The sequence below is a fragment of the Phyllosticta capitalensis genome, assembly GCF_038381095.1.
Source record: "Phyllosticta capitalensis strain CBS 128856 chromosome Unknown BKA78scaffold_13, whole genome shotgun sequence".
Lineage (NCBI taxonomy): Eukaryota > Fungi > Ascomycota > Dothideomycetes > Botryosphaeriales > Phyllostictaceae > Phyllosticta > Phyllosticta capitalensis.
The window spans coordinates 86737-105501 of NW_027117451.1; the positions used below are offsets into that span (position 1 = coordinate 86737).

General features: G+C 55.0%; 7 protein-coding genes across 7 annotated transcripts; 3 read left to right on the top strand and 4 right to left on the bottom strand.

Moving 5' to 3' along the window:
* Nucleotides 1–1500: 1500 nt before the first annotated feature.
* BKA78DRAFT_327516 (uncharacterized protein) lies at nt 1501–2638 on the bottom strand. Its single transcript, XM_066889522.1, has one exon. The coding sequence runs from the start codon at nt 2574–2576 to the stop codon at nt 1971–1973; it is 606 nt and encodes a 201-aa protein (XP_066738407.1). The 5' UTR covers nt 2577–2638; the 3' UTR covers nt 1501–1970.
* A 3307-nt stretch (nt 2639–5945) lies between these two features.
* On the top strand, nt 5946–7584 carry BKA78DRAFT_57811 (uncharacterized protein). Its single transcript, XM_066893406.1, has 2 exons — nt 5946–6656; nt 6717–7584. Exons 1-2 carry the CDS (start codon nt 6278–6280, stop codon nt 7427–7429), a joined length of 1092 nt encoding a protein of 363 aa, XP_066738408.1. The 5' UTR covers nt 5946–6277; the 3' UTR covers nt 7430–7584.
* BKA78DRAFT_57878 (amino acid permease-domain-containing protein) lies at nt 7584–9695 on the bottom strand. The gene is made up of 2 exons (XM_066893408.1): nt 9271–9695; nt 7584–9222 (listed from the first exon to the last, which is right to left on the bottom strand). The coding sequence occupies exons 1-2, from the start codon at nt 9560–9562 to the stop codon at nt 7739–7741; spliced, it is 1776 nt and encodes a 591-aa protein (XP_066738409.1). The 5' UTR covers nt 9563–9695; the 3' UTR covers nt 7584–7738.
* Nucleotides 9696–11195: 1500 nt separating this feature from the next.
* Nucleotides 11196–12123, bottom strand: BKA78DRAFT_57815 (uncharacterized protein). The gene has a single exon (XM_066893407.1). The coding sequence runs from the start codon at nt 11967–11969 to the stop codon at nt 11304–11306; it is 666 nt and encodes a 221-aa protein (XP_066738410.1). The 5' UTR covers nt 11970–12123; the 3' UTR covers nt 11196–11303.
* Nucleotides 12124–12884: 761 nt separating this feature from the next.
* BKA78DRAFT_57912 (uncharacterized protein) lies at nt 12885–13553 on the bottom strand. Its single transcript, XM_066893409.1, has one exon. The coding sequence runs from the start codon at nt 13325–13327 to the stop codon at nt 12974–12976; it is 354 nt and encodes a 117-aa protein (XP_066738411.1). The 5' UTR covers nt 13328–13553; the 3' UTR covers nt 12885–12973.
* A 231-nt stretch (nt 13554–13784) lies between these two features.
* Nucleotides 13785–14061, top strand: BKA78DRAFT_327523 (uncharacterized protein). The gene has a single exon (XM_066889523.1). The coding sequence runs from the start codon at nt 13856–13858 to the stop codon at nt 14015–14017; it is 162 nt and encodes a 53-aa protein (XP_066738412.1). The 5' UTR covers nt 13785–13855; the 3' UTR covers nt 14018–14061.
* A 1151-nt stretch (nt 14062–15212) lies between these two features.
* On the top strand, nt 15213–15668 carry BKA78DRAFT_363196 (uncharacterized protein; the record flags this gene model as incomplete). Its single annotated transcript, XM_066892474.1, has 1 exon — nt 15213–15668. One exon carries the CDS (start codon nt 15213–15215, stop codon nt 15666–15668), a length of 456 nt encoding a protein of 151 aa, XP_066738413.1.
* Nucleotides 15669–18765: the final 3097 nt, after the last annotated feature.

The following is an 18765-nucleotide window of genomic DNA, read 5'->3' on the forward strand; positions in this document are numbered from 1 at the left end:
ACAGCTGCGGTCGGGGCGAGAGGTACCAACTTACAACCTTAGCCTCAGACACTGCTTTCTGCTTGCGGGCTTTCTTTAGACTACCAATACTTGTTGGTGGGGAAAGAAGTTTGAAGTGACATGTCCCTGTCTTACAATCCTTCATAGTTGTTGGCACCGCTGGCTCCGCCGTTTCTTTCAGATGGTGACTCACAACAACGCTCAACAACAAAGATTGAGACTATTGGGAAGAGAAAGCCCAGCTCTCCTCTCTCTCTCGACTGGATCGATGTGCGTTCGAACGACCAAATACCGCGTCGGCAAGAGAAGAAGAGCAGAATAAGACAGTCATTGGTGATCATGACCAACAACCCGCAGAAGTAAATACTCGGCTGATAGGTATGTCGTCGACTCAACAGCGCCGATGTTCATTTCATGCAGTGAAAGAAAGCTCTGGAGAAAAGGGGAGCAGGAGTTTTATGCCTCTCCCCCTCCACCTGCTCACGAGCAAGCGAGCGGCGTCAGGTCATCTGACAGGAGTCGCCCATGCTGTAGGGAGAGGCACCTATAAAAGCAACGTCAGCGGCAGATCTGGAGAGAGCGCCAGCAGCAGAAAAGTGCTATGCGCCAAACGATGCGGAAATGGGTGACCGTTTTTTGCTTTGGCAACAAGCTCTAGCTGAGCTGTGGTTTTCTCTGCGGACTTCTTTCCTCCCTTCTTTGGGCCCGGTCTTGGAGTCAGCACATCCGCTTGCACGTTCACATTGTGAAGACATATCTGACGCCATCATCCCACACTGCTGGGTCGCAGTATTTCCCGATTGAAGACGCTTTCAGAATAGCGAGACGACATGATTTTTCCATCGTACTGACCAATGCAGACTTTCCCATCACACGGAAAGACAACAGTGGATTCGCGGAAGACCAGAGAAAGAGCTGACAGTACGAAACGTACACGTCGTCGTCTTGTGGCAGACACATCTAAAAGACCTGTCGCCAGTAAAGAACGCAAAATAGGGAGGGTTGGAAAGGGCCTTATACTCACTACATTGCGCACGAGCGCCTTGGCGACGCCGGACATCTGCACGTGTGCTTTCTCTAGGCCTGTTGCCTTGACCTTCCGCATGACATCGACCGACGGATGTCGTGGTATAAAACCGGCACAGGGAGCAGGCCGCAACGCATCAACAGAATCATCTTGCACGCAAGGACCACTTCAAAAGTGGTACCACGCGCTACCGACTCCTTGCGACAACCCAAGGATGAGTACACTCACTGTTTCTTTGTCGTTGGTGGAGGTGAAGCCGACGCTTTGCGCTTGTGAACATCAATCGGTATCAATCCCCGTTTCCTACTTCCAATTTGCATCACCATCTTCGCACATGTCACTACTCAGTATCCAAGGGCTGTGGCCCCCATCTTGCAGCTTCTTCAGAGGAGAAAAGCCAGTGTTGCCGGGCAAGACGGAGCAAAGATCGAGAGGACGGAAAAGAGGTAGAAAGAAAGTCAATTGGCACACCAGTCCGTGGAGGCACAGGTTCTGTTGCCCTTTGATCGGAAAACAGATAGGGGCAACGGATCTGTCATCGATGAAGAGACAGCAGAGAGGAGCAGAGGAAAGGGTTGATCTATCACACATCTCGCCTACCGCTAACCACAGTCAGGTGCTAATAGAGCAGCCTGCGACGCATGAACGCCGACTTCCTTACGACCCTGGGGACTCACATGCCCATTCATTTGCCCAAATGGCTAGGCCTTGCTGTAAAATAAGCCGAAGGCGGATGTGTAAGAGCATCACAACAGCCCTATCCTCCGGACAGCGCATCAAGAGTGCTTTTCGAACGTCGAAAATCAATGTTTCCGCTTCGACCTGTATGTACCACAAGGCAGTTAAAGAATTCCGGCCATCGTCTCAAGCAGCAATGTGCGGCAAGATCCGGCCAACTTTGGTTGGAACGTGCCATCAGAAGGGCCCAACGCAGAGCTTCCGCTCAGAAGGCAAGGTTCAAGCACCGCTGACCATGTCGGCAACCACCTCTGGAGTTCCACTTCCGATTGAAGGTATGCTGGACGTTGGTGTAGGGGCGAACAGAGCGCAGACGCGATCCATCAGCTTCAGCTTCAGGGCTCCAGGAGAACAAATATTTGCTGTCTAGTATCGCAAACTCCGTTTTGCCAGATTCTCGAGTCGAAAGGTGGAGGATGCGCGGCTCGAATGAGGGAATCGATGGAAGATGTATCTCGGAGGGAGAGGCGGCGATCATGGAGATTCTGAAGAGACTGTCAGCGTTGATGTGGAAACTGGCGCCGATGGCGATTGGTCCGACTCTTCCCTCTACGACAGCGAGATCGTCGGCGGCGAAACTTTCGTGTTTCCGAAGGAATGTTCCTGAGAGTCTGTGACTGAGCGGAGCTCTTGTTCTCCTGCAAGTCCAGCCTTCTTCAGCCGCTTCAGCCGCTTCAGCCGAAAGTGCACATACATGCCATTTCGGTCCCAGAGGACAAGGAGGGTGGAAGCGAATTGGAAAGTTGAAGGTGTTAAAAGTGTCTTGGACAACTGCCGCACTCGAAAGACCATGATTCCGCATCTTCTGCATGTACAGTCAGCATCTTTTTCTTCTCTGCGAGAATCGGGCGGGAACAATTGTGCCGTCGGTTTTCGCAATATTGAAAGTAAATGGCACCTTCCAAGGCCGACCATAGCCGGCACAAGCGGCAAGAGAGCCAACCTACCTGTGTGCCCTTTCCTATTTCTTCGACGCGTCCTTCTTCATAGACAGTCAGCAAGCGCTCGCATCAGACAAAGCACGGCATTCTGCGTCTGAGTCAGAGCAGCAGCTGAGTGGGTCGCGATTTTTCCGGATGTCAATCAGCGCACGCCTTACGCCCTACGGGCTTAGCCGACCCCAATCCAACTTTATTTTGACGACCTGCCGTCGCGCCTCCTTTGTCAAAGATTTTCCATCGTTGACCTTGAAAGACCATCATGAATGTGTTTGCCTCGTTCTTCATCGGCGACAGCCTCTGCGGCGACGTTGGGAGACTGTTGAAGGACCGAATGGAACGGAGGTCATGTCTCGCCGCGAAACAAACGATTTTTTCATTTGCACCCCTTGCGGTGGAAGTTTGAACGCGACGGAGCGAGACCCAGTTATGAGAGCGAAGCCCTCCACTGAAAGACCGACGCAACAGAGAGCGCCGAGAAGAGAAGAGGGCGGAAGCATGGTCGGAACTCAGGAAGCGGAAAGGACAAGAGAGAGCTTGAAGATGTGGAAAGAGTTGGTGGCCGACAGCCGGGGCTGAGAAGACGGAGGAGATTCGATGAGCTCCTGGGGGCTTCGATTTTGATTTGTTGGCGAGAGTGAGTTTTTGGGCGCGCTGACGCGCCACTTCAGCCGTTGGTTAGACCTTCCGTCATGTCCTTGCTGACAAGCAATCGAATCTAAGCTGCCGGCCTGCTAGTACAGCAAAAGAAATCAGCTTCGCAACGGCACACTCTCGGCTCGTCTCCAATATGAAGCTGCACGCCGTCATCTCTTACCTTGATCCTCTCGTTCCTGATTACAGGCTCACCGACGAACGACCTCTTCCTCGAGCCGCAGGATCTTCAACATCCGACCAAGACGGCTATTAGCTCGTGCCATGCAACACCAGCCACTGGAGTCGGACTCGAAAAGTAGACAAGGAAGCGGCGACCCCTATTTCCAGATCCCGATTTTGTTCACCATGTTCATGCCATGGGTGCCACCGCAATACGTACCACACGAGCGATTCATCAAAAGAAGAGATTGGACGAAGACGAGGCGTCAGGCGATGAAGAGAACTTCAGAACATCTCGAGGAGAGTGAAATCGATCAACACTAGGAACCTCATGTGCCGCCGACCAAGAACGCCAACTCGCCCGCCTTGCCGGACGCTGCTCTTTCCTCTACTTGTAGCCTTTCGGTGCCGTCGCCTACCGCTTGCCCTAGTCTTTTTAACAGAGTTTCGACGTCGCAGCACTCTCATGTCGACGTTGCTCTTTACCTCGCTCACGATGCATCCTGGTCTCACGACACGCTTCGTGCCTCTTATGGAAAGACTGCAAAACAAAAACGTTGCTTGGAAACGATTGGGTAGACTTGAAGAAAAGAGGCGCGCCATGGAAAGAACAAGAGCAGAAAGAAAAGGGGGGAAGAGTCGGGGTTGAGCGAGTGACCAGAAGCTTCTGTGCTTAACAAAGAGAGTTTGCAAACGGGGAGAGCGCAACGGACCGAAACTGGATGGATGGGACACTTGCGCTGGTTTTCGTGCCGACTCAGTGAGGCGGCCGGCTCAAAGCGTGGCACGGAGTATCGCGATTACACACACCCTGCTGTGTTGCTCGACGGCCTCGATTTCAGTCGGTCAGGAGGGTTGCTGCGAGCATTCTCCATTGACTCATCTTGTCTCTTTTCACGGAGAAGAAGCGGAGGCAGAAATGAAGCCACTGCGCCACATCCCACCCACTCTTCGGCCAATCCCCAAAACCTTTGATTTTCCGGCCACTTTCAAATCCTCAAGAAAGCTGAAGTCGGACGTTTACGCATAACTTTGCTCCGTCCGTGGTGCTGAGCACAGGGTCGCGCCCTGAGCACGCAAAGGGTGATCGCGAGATGGGGAGAAGAACGTACTCGTGTGGCCTGAATCTTCAACCCTTCAAATCCGACAGTCCTGTCCTCCAGGTACTTGCTTTCTTCAAGAGCAGCCTCTATCTTTTGCCCACAGCAGACGCCGAATGCATTTGCGGTACGTCACTCGCAGTCTCAGTCTCGGTCCTCAGCTCCCGCCCAAGCTCTTCATCCTTGGCTGTCTTTCCTCCTCCTTCTCTTTCTTCAGCTGTCTCAATCCACATTCCGACTGCCAGACCCGCCGCGAGCGGGTTGACTCTAGCGGTCACCCCTATCTTTCCATCTGCATTTCTTGCTTGTTTCCTTCTCTCCGTCGCCAACACTTTCTGCTCACTTCTCTTGCTCCGAACTTCTGTCCATGCTCTTACTCGGCACTGCGAAACAAAAGCAAGGGAAACTGACTTGCGCAAAGGGAAGCCAACAGAGGTAAGTGAGCATGGACGGGCCGGACTCTCTCCACCCTCTGTCGTTGTCCATCCGGCAATTCTCTGCTTTCTCCGGCCCAGCGCATCTTCTTTTCCACATCTTACTCCCGCTCGCCCACCGGTTTCGCCCTCACTTTGTCCTCTTACTCTCCCCGCTCTTTTCCTTCCTCCAAGATGCGACAAGTCAGCTCGCCAGCCAAGCCTCGTCATCCGTCACTCGGCCGTCAAAAGTGGGATATCTTCACTCGGAGCCAAGAACAGCACCCAACAAGAGTGGGATGCAGCACTTGGACCTCCAACACAACCCAGCCTGTCAACCAAATCGACTCAATCGCCTTTGGCCATCTTTCCTCTCAGTCGTCGTCCACAGTTGCGCTCGTCTCGGGACATCATCTACTGCAATGCCAAAGCAAAGACGTCAAGGACAACAAGTCTCGGAGAAGAGCGTCTGGACGAGCTATCAGATACGGAGACGGACGGAGGAGGAACCGTCCGTCCGCTCCGGTTTCCCCAAAACGGAAGCGATAAGGCCTACACCGGCCAACGAAGCAACGGCTAGCTGCGCAAGCGAGCTCGAAACTGCTGCTGAGAGATAGATACCGGATATGTTGATACTGCTTGTACTATCGGTGTGGCTTGTTGTCGTTGGCGGATAAGGCTGGATGAATGGGTGAGGAGGAGGGAGGGGGGGATAAGAGAATGGCGTCCCCTCGTTTTGCTGGTGTTTGGGTTTGCTCTTTCTCGATGTGCTATACGCATATTGACCTACCGACTCGACTCGATTCCGATTAGCACCAACATCGACTTCATGTCTATAATGACGATGACGACGTATCCACGGACATTTCGACGCCCTCTGTCCGCGCTCATTCTAAGGACCCAGCCGCCAACCAACCTACCAACAAACGACTCGACCAAAAGCAACACCACGCCATAGTACCAACGCCACGACGAGAACGACGTCGGACCCCCCTGGAGCCACGAACCGTCCTCAACCCGTCCCGACCATGCCGACCACGCGGAAACGACGACGAGCGAGGAAAAGAAACCACCCCTTAAAAGCAAATCGCGGCGTGTAACCGACCAACCAACGGCGAAAAAACAAAGGTGCTCCCCGGCAATCTATCCCTTTGGACCCTAAGGGTTCGTCGTCTTGAGGTCTTGAGGTTCGTCGGTCCGTCCCTTTGCTGGTTCGGTTCGGTTCGTACGACAGACATACCATCTATGCCGTCGCACATCAACAACACCCACTGCCTGTTGCTGCTTTCTTCCGCTTACCGCCGTGTGGTGGGTGCTGCTTGTGCTACACCACGCCCGCGCCGTATACCGTACCACGACGTCCCCCTCCGTCGCACCACCCGCCCACCGTCTCGTGCTGCTGTTGCCGCTGAGGTGGTCGTCCGCAGTGCGGCCCCCGATGCCGATGCCGACGACGCAAGGAAACAGTACCAGCACCGGCGACCCAGCGATGCAGCGCGATCCAGCAAGAGAAAGAAGCAGGAGCAGAAGCAGAAGCAGGACGCGGGACTCCCCGGCGCAACGCAACGCGACGCACGCGCAAGGCAAGGCAAGGCACGTCGTTCGGATCGTGGGTGGATGTCGGGTGAGTGAAGAAAAGAAAAAGCAAATTTCGACCTCATCTCAAGTCTGACTGTCTGTTTAGCTTGGGGGGTTTGTCTCTCGCCCGAGACCCGAATGACCACGTTGGCCCCCGGCCGTCATCAGCCTTCAGCCATTCATGACGGTGAGGGCTGCCGTCGCCGCCGAACGCCGATCGACGTCGATATGGACCGACTGATGGCACACGACGACGACGACGACGAGGTGGCTGGTTGGTTTTTGCTTTTGCTTTTGATGTTGGTTTCTTTTTTGCGTGTCGTGCAGCAAGCAAGCACCGTCTCACTCAGTCACTCAGTCACTACTCACTCGGTTGTTGTACAGTATGTACAGTACGTACACACTGCACCGCCTCCACCTCGTCCGCCTCCGCCGCCACCGCCGCTGTCGCTGTCGCTGTCGCCGTCGCGTGCATGGTCATGGCGAGAGGCGTTCGTTCGGTTGGCCAGCCACCACTGCCACCACCACAACGATTGGTACCGCTCACGTCTGTGTCGTCGGGGTCCGCCGTCGCCGTCGCCGTCCGTCGGGTTGTGTAAGACAGCAGTCAGTCGGTCGGTCGGGTGTCGCCTATCGCCTGTAGTTGTTCGAGACAGCAGTCATCGGTCGCCTGCCTACCTGTTGACTGCTTGGTTGGTTGGTCAGTCGGTGGCTCCGCTCCGTTTTGTGTCGCCAAGCGATGGGGCGTCGGGCGCTGGGGGCCACGATGTGTGCGACGACGGACAAAGTCCCCTCTTCGCGATGACGAGCGTCGGGTGATGCGGAATCGAACGACGGGATGCACGGCACGATGCAAGAGAGACAAAAGAGAAGGAGCAAGCAATTGATGTAAGGGGGGTATCAAGCATTCGATTGGACTGGACCCGAGACGGGGCAGGGGAGAGACGAGGTACTATGTATCTCAGGAAACCAGGGAAAAAGAAAAAAAGTAGCGCGGGAATTTTATCCTCCGTCCGGTCATATCCCAAATCATTCACAGGAAAAGGAAAAAAGAGAAAAAGAAAAAAAAAACTCCACCCACGATGACGAACCCATCCGTCTAGATGCGCCACAGCGAACAGCAAACGCCTAGCAGAAAAACTTGTACGCCTTCTTCCACTTTGGCCAGTTGGCCTGCTCGGCGCGCTCCTCGGCAACGAGCTCGGCAATGTTGAACTCGCGGATGCCCGTGTGCAGGTCCATGTTGTGGGCGCGCTGGATGGCGGGGCGGTACATGATCTTGTAGCCGGCGTAAAAGGCGATGACGATGGGGGCGGCGAGGTAGGCCTGGAACCACGACGTGGTGCGCTCCGAGGCCGTCATGTCGGCGTAGCCAATGGGCGCGAAGCCGGTCCAGAACTGGGCGACGAGGACGAGGCAGTTGAAGCCGAAGCCGATCCACGAGCCAACGACGCCCGGCTGGCTGCGGAAGGCCAGCTCGTCGAGCGTGTGGCCCTGCACCTTCCACGCCTTGCGGAAGCGGATGTGCGCCAGGCAGATGGAGCCCCAGGTGAAGATGCTCGAGAGACCGGAGATGGCGAGCAGCCAGTCGAAGACGTCGCCCTCGGCGGGCGAGGACGCGACGAACGCGAGGAAGCCAATCGCCGACGACAGCAGGATGCCGACCATGGGGCGACCCTTGCGGTCAATGTAGGCGAGGATCTTGGGCGCCTGGCCCTGCTCGGCCAGGGCGGCGAGCGTGCGCGACGAGCCGTAGATGGACGAGTTGCCGACGGACAGCACGGCAATCATGATGACGACGTTCATGACGGACGGCAGGCCGTCGATGCCGGCGTTCTTGATGGCAATGACGAAGGGCGAGGCGGTGGCGTCGGCGGACGAGGAGCCGCTCAACAGACGGTCGTCGTTGTACGGGACCAGCAGGCCGATGAGGGTCAGAGAAACAATGTAGAAGAGGGTGATGCGCCAAAAGACTTGCTTGACGGCCGTGGGCAGCGACTTGCGCGGGTTGGCCGTCTCGGCGGCGGCGAGACCGACGAGCTCGGTTCCGGCGAAAGCAAAGGCGGCCGTCACAAAGACACTGCACAAGCCCTTGAAGCCGTGGTTGAAGGGGCCAGGGTCCTTCCAGTACTTGTTGCCAATGTAGCCGCCCTCGGGCCCGCCGCCGCAGTTGAGGATGATGCCGAGGATGATGAAGCCAATGACGGCCGTCACCTTGATGATGGAGAAGACGAATTCGGCCTCGCCGTAACCCTTGACGCCGAACAAGTTGATGCTGATGATGAGGACCAGGAAGATGGCGACCCAGGCCGAATTGTCGATGCGGCCCTCGTTCCAGTAGTTGACGGTGATGCTGGCGGCGACGATTTCGAGCGGCAGCACCACCAGCCACTGCAGGGCGTAGTTCCAGCCCATGGCGAAACCCCACGCGGGGTCGATGAAGCGGGTCGAGTAGGCGCTAAAGGAACCGGCGACGGGGAACAGCACCGCCATCTCGCCCAGGGCGTGGACCGTGCAGTACAACATGATGCCAATGAGACCGAAGGAGATGAGCAGCGACGCCGGACCGCCATTGGCCAGCGCCTTGCCCGAACCGACAAAGAGACCGGTACCTATTCAACGTCAGCGGTGGCAGGTCACAACAAAGGACATTGACATACCGATTGAGCCTCCAATGGCAATCATCTGGAGATGGCGGCCCTTGAGCTTGCGCTGCAGCGGCGATTCAGCCGTGGCCTGGGCGGCGTTTTCAACGTCGTACTCCTTTGCGCCGCCAGCGTCGCCGCCGTGCGACATGGGAGCTTCGGCGTGGGCATTGGGGTCGCGCTTGAAGCTGTCGATGAAGCGGCGGGTCCAAGGGTCTTTGTGGGTCGTGGCCTCGCCGTAGGTGGGAGGAGTGGGCGATTGGTTCGTGCTGGCCTTGTAGACGCCCTTTTCTTGGTCGACCGACATGGTGGAGGTGGTGAGGCAGGCCCTGGGGGTGGGCCGTGTAGAGAGGGGAGAAGAGATGAAGAGGTGAGGACAAAATCTTCAGCGAGGACGTCAGCGGGCCTTTATTAGGCGGTGTGGCAGGGGGGCTGCATTCAGTAAGGACATGAAGGAGCAGGCGTCTGGTGCTAGAAGTCTTATCTCTCGGCGCAGTACCCCGGCCCATGTAACGCTGTATGTCAGCCTTGTCGGGAGAGAGTGAACAAGAGATGTAGACCTTCCTGATAAGACATGGCGCGTAATTCTATTGCTGACTGCAACCCACAGACAAGTCTTCGAGAAGCCTGCCTGTTGCAGCCACCATTGACAAGGCTGCATCTCATGGTGTTTGCCAGAGGTCATGCTATACCTGCGATAGGCGGAATCCTCGGAGGCCTGATGCGGCTTGGGATGTGCTTGCTTGCGTGCAGCTTACGGGCTCTGTATGGATGGCTCAATTATCGTGCCATTGTGCAACGACCAAGATGAGCGCGTGCCTGTATTGTCGACTCGACTGCGGCTGTATTTGCCTCTCGGTTACCATGAGTCGGTGGGTGGCGCCGAGAATCCCAATAATGCCATGATGAGAAGATGAGAGAAAAAAACGGTCCTTATCTCAGTCCGTCTCGTCGTTGTCCATGTTGGTATCGGGAAGCCCGAGCTTATCTCTGGGCAGACGAGGCGAGGGACAAGTGACGAAATTTTTTTAAAAAAGGACAGGGAAAAAGCCACTGGCTTGAAGAAACGGTGCCAGGAGCCAGGATACGCTGCAAACTCTACTGCCGTTAGCCTACCTACTCAAGCTTCGACGAGTCCTGGCTTTGCTGTTGTCTGTGTTGCAACATGTGAGACAAGAGGCAGCGACCCCACAGTGGATTCGTTGTCCCCGTCTGTGCCTCAGCAACGGCTTCACGTCAAAGAAATTGTCACGCTCCTTCCGCCAGAACGCTTCCGACATCTACCATATCAGCATCACGACTCGTCAGCCTCGAATATACGGCAAACCGCCCGAACGCCAAGCTCCGTGACTCGACGACTTTGCCGACCGAAATGTTGAGTACATCATCCCACACGACCACGACCATCCCACGCCTCCCCTGGCTACTGCATGACCATCATCTTCCAACTCCTCGGCCCGTCCTTGCCCACCAACCACCCTACCCGACGCGCCGTCGCAATGAATCCTCCGCCGCCCGCCGCCTATGTTGGGTTCCATCTACAGTCTGCACCCTCACCTACTGTACCAAGCTGCGCCCGGCCAAGATGGTCCAGCTCATCGCTTCAGCTGGTCCTCCCTGCACGCCCGCCTTGGCCTTTGCTTGTTCGCACCCAGACTCGACGTCCACCTCACGCCTGGCTAAATCACGTAAAACACGCTTCACCCCCAGCCAACCAGCGTGTCCCTGATGAAAAATTCCTCGCTTGTCGTCGTCGTTGTTTGACCATGCTGGCTAGAGCTTCCCCAGATCCGTCCAACCCCAGACACACCGAACCTCACCGAAAATCTTAGCAAATGGAAACATCGACCAACGCTGCACCATGCAATCATTGGGGAATCGTCCTGCAAATCCGCCCGCCGGCACGGCGCGCCCGACCGAGCGAGCGGACGCACAAAATGAGTGGAGAGTCTGGGGAAAGCTTTAGTAGCTACCTGTCGCGTGGTCGCACGGTGCGTGTCGAATGTGCATTTTTCACACCGACGGCCGGTCGACGACACAACAGGACATCACCTTGCAGCCATAGCTTTCGGGAGCCACCCGCGACCGTCGCGCGCCTCTCCGCCTCTGCCTTTGGCCTCCCGTCCATCGTGTCGTCCTTCTCCATCCTTCGGGCCCAGCCAAGCGCAGCGTGACGCCACAACACCTTGCGCCCACGAAAACGGCCACCGCCCCGACGTCGACCGCCAATCAACCGTCGCATGGCTCTGGGGTAGCCTATGCGTCGCTCTCAATTCGACGTGTACGACAAGGCGCACGCGCTGCGTCCGTACCGTACCACAGGACCGAGCGAGCGCCTCAACGCGGCCGGCCATTATTGTTGCTCTGCACTGCGGACTCGAGCTCCAGTTGCGGCGCGCGGGCGCCGGCTCCCGTGCGTCGGTGGCGCTGCTGGTGCTCCGTCCGGCTGGCGATTTTGTTTGGGCGGTGTGCGTTGATTCGTTTGATTGATGGCGGTGGAGAAGCGGTTGAGCGGTTGCGGAAGTGGATGCGGGGGAGGGCGATGAACGACGCGAGGGGCGGCGCGGGGAAGAGAATGCCAACCGCCGTCTCTGCTCGCTCGACGCAACGAGATGGCGACAAACAGCGATTTCCGTCGTGCTGCTAAGTCTGCAGGTGAGTCCATTTCCACTGTCAATTTTCGACCTTTCCAATGCGTGCAAAACTCTTCGCATCTCATTTCAACCCTCCATCCAACCACTACCCGTTCCCCCCTTTCCCTACACCATTATTTGCCGCCGGCCGGCACCTCCGACCACCCCATCCATCCCACACTAGCACGAACCAACATCTCCCTGCATCTTCCCAGCCTCGCATCCATCCGCTCCGCACACACCCATCCCACGAGGCTCCCGCTCGCTCGCAAATGAAAGCGACGCAGAAAAAATTTCCCGACCGACCAACGCATCCGTCTGCTGCCAGGTTTGCGCGGCTCAACTCAGCTCAGCTCCTGCACGCAGTCTGCACGTGCAAGGTACGTTCCTACAACCTAGTAGTATTGTGCAAGTCGGTCGCGCCGCCTCCGCGTCGTACCGCCCGGCCGGGGGGCGCGGTGGTTGTCGCCATTCGACATTCGCCAATCGCCAATCGCCGTTGCTCAGAGAGAAGTGGATACCGATACCTGTGTGCTCTGGGAATATTGCACTGTACATGCGTATGTATGCGTGCAAGCTGCAGGGTCCTCGCTGCGCGGGTCGTTTTGCTGTTGGTCGATATTGAGATTGGGTCATCACTGCACCTTTTTTGGCGGGGGCGATTGTCCCGATGTTTCCTGTCTTGACCCTGAGCCGGCTCTTTTTGGCGAGCGTGTGCGGCGTTCGGGAGGGATTGTGTTGAGTAGTGGTATGTATTGATCATGTATAGCGGATTGGTGATAAAATTCGTAATTTGCTGCCTCTCGTCTCCTCTTCGCGCTGCTGCTACGATGAGTTTGCGATTACCGCAGTCACTTGACAAAACGGCCAGTCATTCACGACATCATCAAAGCAATGACTCCCAACCGCACCTGCCAGGCGCAGCTCCATCCACGTGGTCGTCTTCAATCGCGAGCCCACACGCCAAAGGTATAAAACCACAGTCTTTTTTCCTTCCAACCTGCTCTCTTCAACCACCACTGGCGGTGGCAGCAAGCCTTCCGTCGTGAGTGATGAACCCAGACACTGGCGTGCTGAAGACCTCTTCACGATGGCGTACTTTTGTCTCTCGCGCGCCTTTGCTTCCGTGCTTTCGGTCGTTTGAGCCCTGTGCTTGTGTGCCTGCCGTGTTTTGCTAGGTTTATCCTGTCTTGTTGACACCGTCTCTTGATGGTGTTTCTTGTTGTTGTTGTCACTTCGTCGTCGTCCCTTTTTTTTTCGTTGAGTTGCAAAGACACGCGCCCTAGATGTTGATTCGTCGAAGCAATCATGCCCCAGCAGTTGGGTCTGTCAGGTGTGGCTCCACCTATATAGTCACCTTCAATCGCGAGTCCACACGTCAAGGGTAAGGTATAAAACCGTAGTCCTTTTTCTTCCTTCAACCTTCTTTCCATCTGCATCCATCACTGGCGACGGCACGGGCCTAGCTGTTCAAGCACCCAGATACTGGCGTGCTGAAGACGACATTTTCACGACACTGTTCTTTTCTCTCTCGCGCCTTTGCTTTCTTGCTTTTGGTCAGTTGAGGGCTGTGCTTGCGATCCTGCGGTGTCTTGAGAGCTGGGTTTGCTCTATCTCATACATTGTCTCTTGACGATGTTTTTTGTCATTGTTGTCGTCTCATCGTCGTCCTTTTTTTTTTTTTTTTTTTTTTTTCGTTGAGTTGCAAAGACACGCCCCCTAGACGTTGATTCGTCGAAGCAATGGCTCCCCAATTGCACCTAGTAAGTAGGTGTGGCTCCACCCACGTGGTCGCCTTGAATAAGCAGCCCAAGTGCTCTCCTGGAACACAGTCTTCGAGGGAGGGCATAAATACCTACCTCCTCTCTGTCTTCCTACACCTCGCTTCTCCAACCGCCATCGGCGACGGCTGAGCCACCAGTCGATGTAGTAAGCACTGACTGTTTTGGTTTCCGCTGCCGAACTTAATGACGAACTTTACACTCTTTGGCTGGGTCATGGACTTGTTCGTCTCCTCATTCCGCAGACTCTGTTGTCTGCTTATCGTACTGAATCTTTTTCGTCGTTATTATTACTTAATACTGCTTCCTACTAGTATTGTCACCTTACTACCATCCTCTTTCTGTTAACTTAAGAACACATGCCACCCCATCTATACAAGTGTTGATTCGTCAAAGCAATTCTGCCCTAGAAATTGGGTTTGTTAGGCGCGGCTCCACCCACATGGTTGACTTCAATCGCCGCGCACGTGTCCCAGTGAGGGACGTCTCGTCGCGGGAGGGTATAAAAACCTGCCTCCTCTCCGTTTTCCTACACTCGCTTTTTCAAATGCCACCAGCGACGGCCAATCTACTACAGAATTCGTTAAAACTTTCGACTGTCGTGGCTTCCATTGGCGATCGCGAAGACAAAAGCTACACTCTTTGGGTCCTGGTTTCGTTCGTCTTCTTGTTCGAACATGTCTGCAGAATCTGTCGTCCGCTTGTCGCATTGGGTCTTTTTTGTCGTCGTTATCTCTTGATATTGTTTCTTGTCATTGTTGTCAACTTGCCGCCATCCTCTTTTCGTTGACTTGTAAAGACACACCCCCATCGATTTCTTGAAGCAATGACTCACTGACCACGCCTAGCACACCTGCTAGGTAGGTGCCGCACCATCTATATGGTCGCCTTTAATTAGTAGCCTACGTGGTCCTCTGGAACCCCAGTCGTCGAGGGAGGGTATAAAACCACAGTCCTCTCTGTCCACATCTCGCTTCCCCAACCGCCACCAGCGACGGCCACCCTAACAAGGACTATGAAGAAACCGACTGTTGTGGCTTCCGTTGACGAATCCGACGATGAGACCTACTTTTTGGGGGGGGTCCTGGTTTTGTTCGTCTCCTTGTTCGAACATGTCCGCAGACTCTTTTCGTGCTCTTGTCGCATTGAGTCGTTATCATTGCTTGATGTTGCTTCTTGCCATTGTTGTAATCTCCAACGTTTCTTCCTCTTCGTCAAAGTCCACGGAGAAGGGCGAGAAGGCCGCAGCTTCGACTGCTGGGGTTTCAGGCAAAAAGGGCAGTAGAAGTTCTCTGTTGCGTTGTGGTTTTCGAGACTCGCCGAGACGGTTTCGACACCGCTGCTGCAGATTGCGGTCGATCAGTCGATGAGGAAGCACCCCTTTTATAGGCAGAGAGAGAGAGGAAAGCACTGAGAGCACACTCATCCCGAATGCCGCACGCTTTTCAGCATCAGCTCGTCGGTTCCCTCGCACGTGCGTCGCGAAGCCGGCAAATCAGGGGGTATAAATTGCCGTCACTCTACCCGGGACTCCTGCTTCGACATGTCGACATGTCCACCGCCACAACATCGGACAATTCTCTGCCAGAAGGAAACTGCTGGCGTTCGGTGGACGACATCAGGCGACTGGCGACTTGTCTTGCGCCTTTGCGCCCTCTTTCGTCGACTTGAGAGACACAGCACACTGTGCATTTCTTCTCTAGCAGCTAGGAGTGCCGTGCTATCAGGCCGTCGCGTCGACGATCGAGTTGCGCAAATGCTGGTTTCTACTTTTCTCCTGTTCAATCAAGGCGCGTTGCTGTTCTACATCATCCTCAGGTTGCGCTTTTCTGAATTCGAGTCCGCTTTGCCTGCGCCCGAGTCTGGAAAGAGTGGCGAAGGCAAAAGTAAGATCGAAGCCAGCGGGGAGAAGAACAAAGTGAAGACGATATGTCATGGCATTCCAGTACAATGCCAGATGAAAGAGTTCAATGACGCCCCTGGTGCCTGTGGTGAGTAAGAAGCAGAGAAGGGAGGAGGGGTTTTATATACTCACCTACCTCCTTACTTTGGCACGGATCACTCCGCTGACTGACAGAGGGGGACTAGGTCAGCAGAGAGGTGCTTATCGACCACGTGCCCACCAGGCCCTCCTGCCTCACGTGGCCTTTACTTCCGCACTCCTCCTTGTGCGGGTATAAAATGTATAAAACCCACGCCTCTCCGTCCGTCTTCCCCCTTTTCTCTCTCCACAAGCGTCTGCGTTTCCACGATGGCTGTGAACAATCTCCGTGTGAACCGACTGTCTGCGTTGTCTCTGGCGATCATCGTCCACGACTCTTCTTTCGGGGCCATCAGACATAGAGATCTGCTTCATTCTCTTCTCTTTGGTTTGTCCCCCCGCACCTCGCTTATAGCTGGACGGGAGGGTTGGGATTTGGAAAAGGTGGAGGAAGAGTCGTTGATATTGGGGGATAGTGGTAGATGCTGTGTAAAGCACTCAGTGGTAACTCACGTCATCACACCACCACGTCTTCCCACACCATTTCCCCCCTCTGCTGCGTCGCTCCCAGGCCTCGGGCAAGTCGAGGTCGAAGTCAAGAGGATTGTTTTCGGGCGAGTGCAGCTGATATGAATGAGGTTGACTTTGCATCAAACTCGCACCAGTCCACTGCTCTATTGCTGCGGTGATGAGATCGAGTTGCGCGCTTGCTCCGGCAAGATCCAGGGGGAAAGAAGAGTGGGTTTTATACCTGTAAGTCCGTGGAGTTGACGGGTCAGGTGGCTGGGGCGTCAGGTAGAGGGAAGTGTCTGGCCATCCACGCGGTGGCCCTAAGGCAGTTCACGTGTCTCGCGCCGTACGTTCTTTGAGGGTATAAAAGACACATCATTCTGCCTCTCCTTTCCTGTCTTCTACTCCAGACATCTTGCGCGACGATGCTATAGCTAGGGTCACGTCGTTGTCGTGTCCAAGTGTGCTATCTGCCTACTGTGAACCGTGGAGGAGACTTCAACCACTTTTGCGCCGCCGCCGGCTTCCTTCCCGCATACACCGACTTGCGTGTCACTCTGATCGCCGCAACCATAGAGCAGTGGTTGGAGCGGCAGAAAAGGGGTTTGATGATTCTCTTCACCATCCGGCCACAATAAAGCGCAGTATCACATCCGTCTCCATCACTCCACCGCGCTGCTCCACGACATTTTTCCTCCACAGCCTCACCAAATTAAGTCCCAAAACCGCAATTCAAACTTACCAGCCAAAAGGCAAACGAGTAAAAGAGAACCCATCCTGCAGACACAAAGCACAAGTTTTAAGGAAGTCGACCATGCACCACTTGTCTTGTCGCTCGCGAGTCATTCGTGCGCAGGGAGTAGGTGAAGAAAAGCTGAAGTGAATTGGTAAGTGGCAGGCGCGCGAAATAGGGGGGTTTTATACCATTCCTCTTCCCCTGGCCGCAGACCTGGCATGATTAGTGAAGACTCGTGAACTCGTCATGTGAGCCATGGCGCTATAGGTATAAATCGCCGCTCACTTGCCCTCTCATGCTACCCTGCTCACTAAGCACTCCACTCGACGACTCCTTGTGCGTCTGCAAGTGCCGGACGAGAGAGCAAGAAGTACTTTGCTAGGTCAAAGCAATTTACCAGCAGCTTGACTGTGGGTCTTTGTGTTTGCGCGCTCCCGATGACTCCCCGACTCTTGGTTGGATTGGTGCTGGTAGGCTGTGTGCTCTGAGGCCAGGGTTCTTGAAGTCTTTGTTGATGAGCGCTATCAGCATTTGCGGAGATGTTGGATTAGTGCATCATCTTTCCATGCTCCTTTTCTACATCGTCCTGTATCCCTTTAAACTCGACTTCCCAGGACCAGCCGTGCTGGCGCAGCCTCCGCCGAGGGACAGTCGGGCACGGGCACGGCGACGGAAGACAGTACGGTACGTCCAAACGCGAGACACACACAGTCACGCTGTATTTTTTTGGGCTGCTGTCGCAGAGGCCATCACTGCTTGGAGAATCAGGAGAAGCAGTGTGAAGGAGGGAGGTTCTTATACCCGCTCTCAACCCGCATGGCTAGCTGTCGTCATGAGGCGTAGGCAGTAGAGATTGCTTCCAATCAGAGGAGCTCGGCATGTGACGAGAGGGGAGGCGCGGGTATAAAAATCTCCTGCTTTTCTTGTCTGCTTCTCTTCAAGCAAGCATTCCACCTGCGTCGTCTACTTCTCCATGTTCGAAACAGCCTTTATGACTGTGTGGCCTATCCTCAAGTCCCAGATGCAACTGTGCCGCTCTTGTCCTTCTTTTTTCTCTTTGGGAATCAGCTCGGTCAGTTGGTTTTGGCTGCTCAAAACTGACATCTTGCGTCCATTTTGCGGTTTTCAACATCGTTAGCGTTGTCGTGAGATGCTGGAGTGGCACATGTCAGCCGCACCACTACCCCTGAAATACCGTAACCGCCATCACCATTCAAACACCATCATCATTCAAAGTTGTAGACCTCACAACACTCGCCGAGTGGAGGGCCAGCCACAGACGAAAGGGGCTGCACAAAAGAGTAGACAGTTGGTGCTAGCGGTTTTTGGCCAGACACGCAGTCCACGGGGGCAACGTTTCCCTTGAAGACTGCTCCACTGTAGGCCATCGCTCGGGAAAGTAGCAGGAGAGAGGCAGGAGCCCTGGCTTTATACCTCCTGGCGACTCGACGACCGTCGCGTGACGTGAGACAAAAGGGAAGGTGCAGGTCAGCGGGTATAAAAACATCCTCTTTCTTGCTTGTCCGCTTCGACTCAGACAAGCCTCTGCGACCAACTTCATCGCCATCCTCAGGAACTCCACTGCGTGGATTGACAGAAGCAGTGTCGGGACTGACTGTGGTTCTCTTCATCTTCCTTCCTAATTTTCGACTCTGACACACTCAGCCCCTGTCGCTAGCTAAATCTCTGGCCCTGTCTCCATTTGGTGTCGCATGTTGCCAGCATTATTTGCTTGAGATTTATGACACTACCCTTGAACTTTAGTTTTCATCGTCTATTTGTCAGCACTTGCTACAATTCGCAAACTCGGCGCGCTCACCTAGCCAAGGGACATTGACTAGTGAACAGACAAAGGCAAAAGGCAAAGTG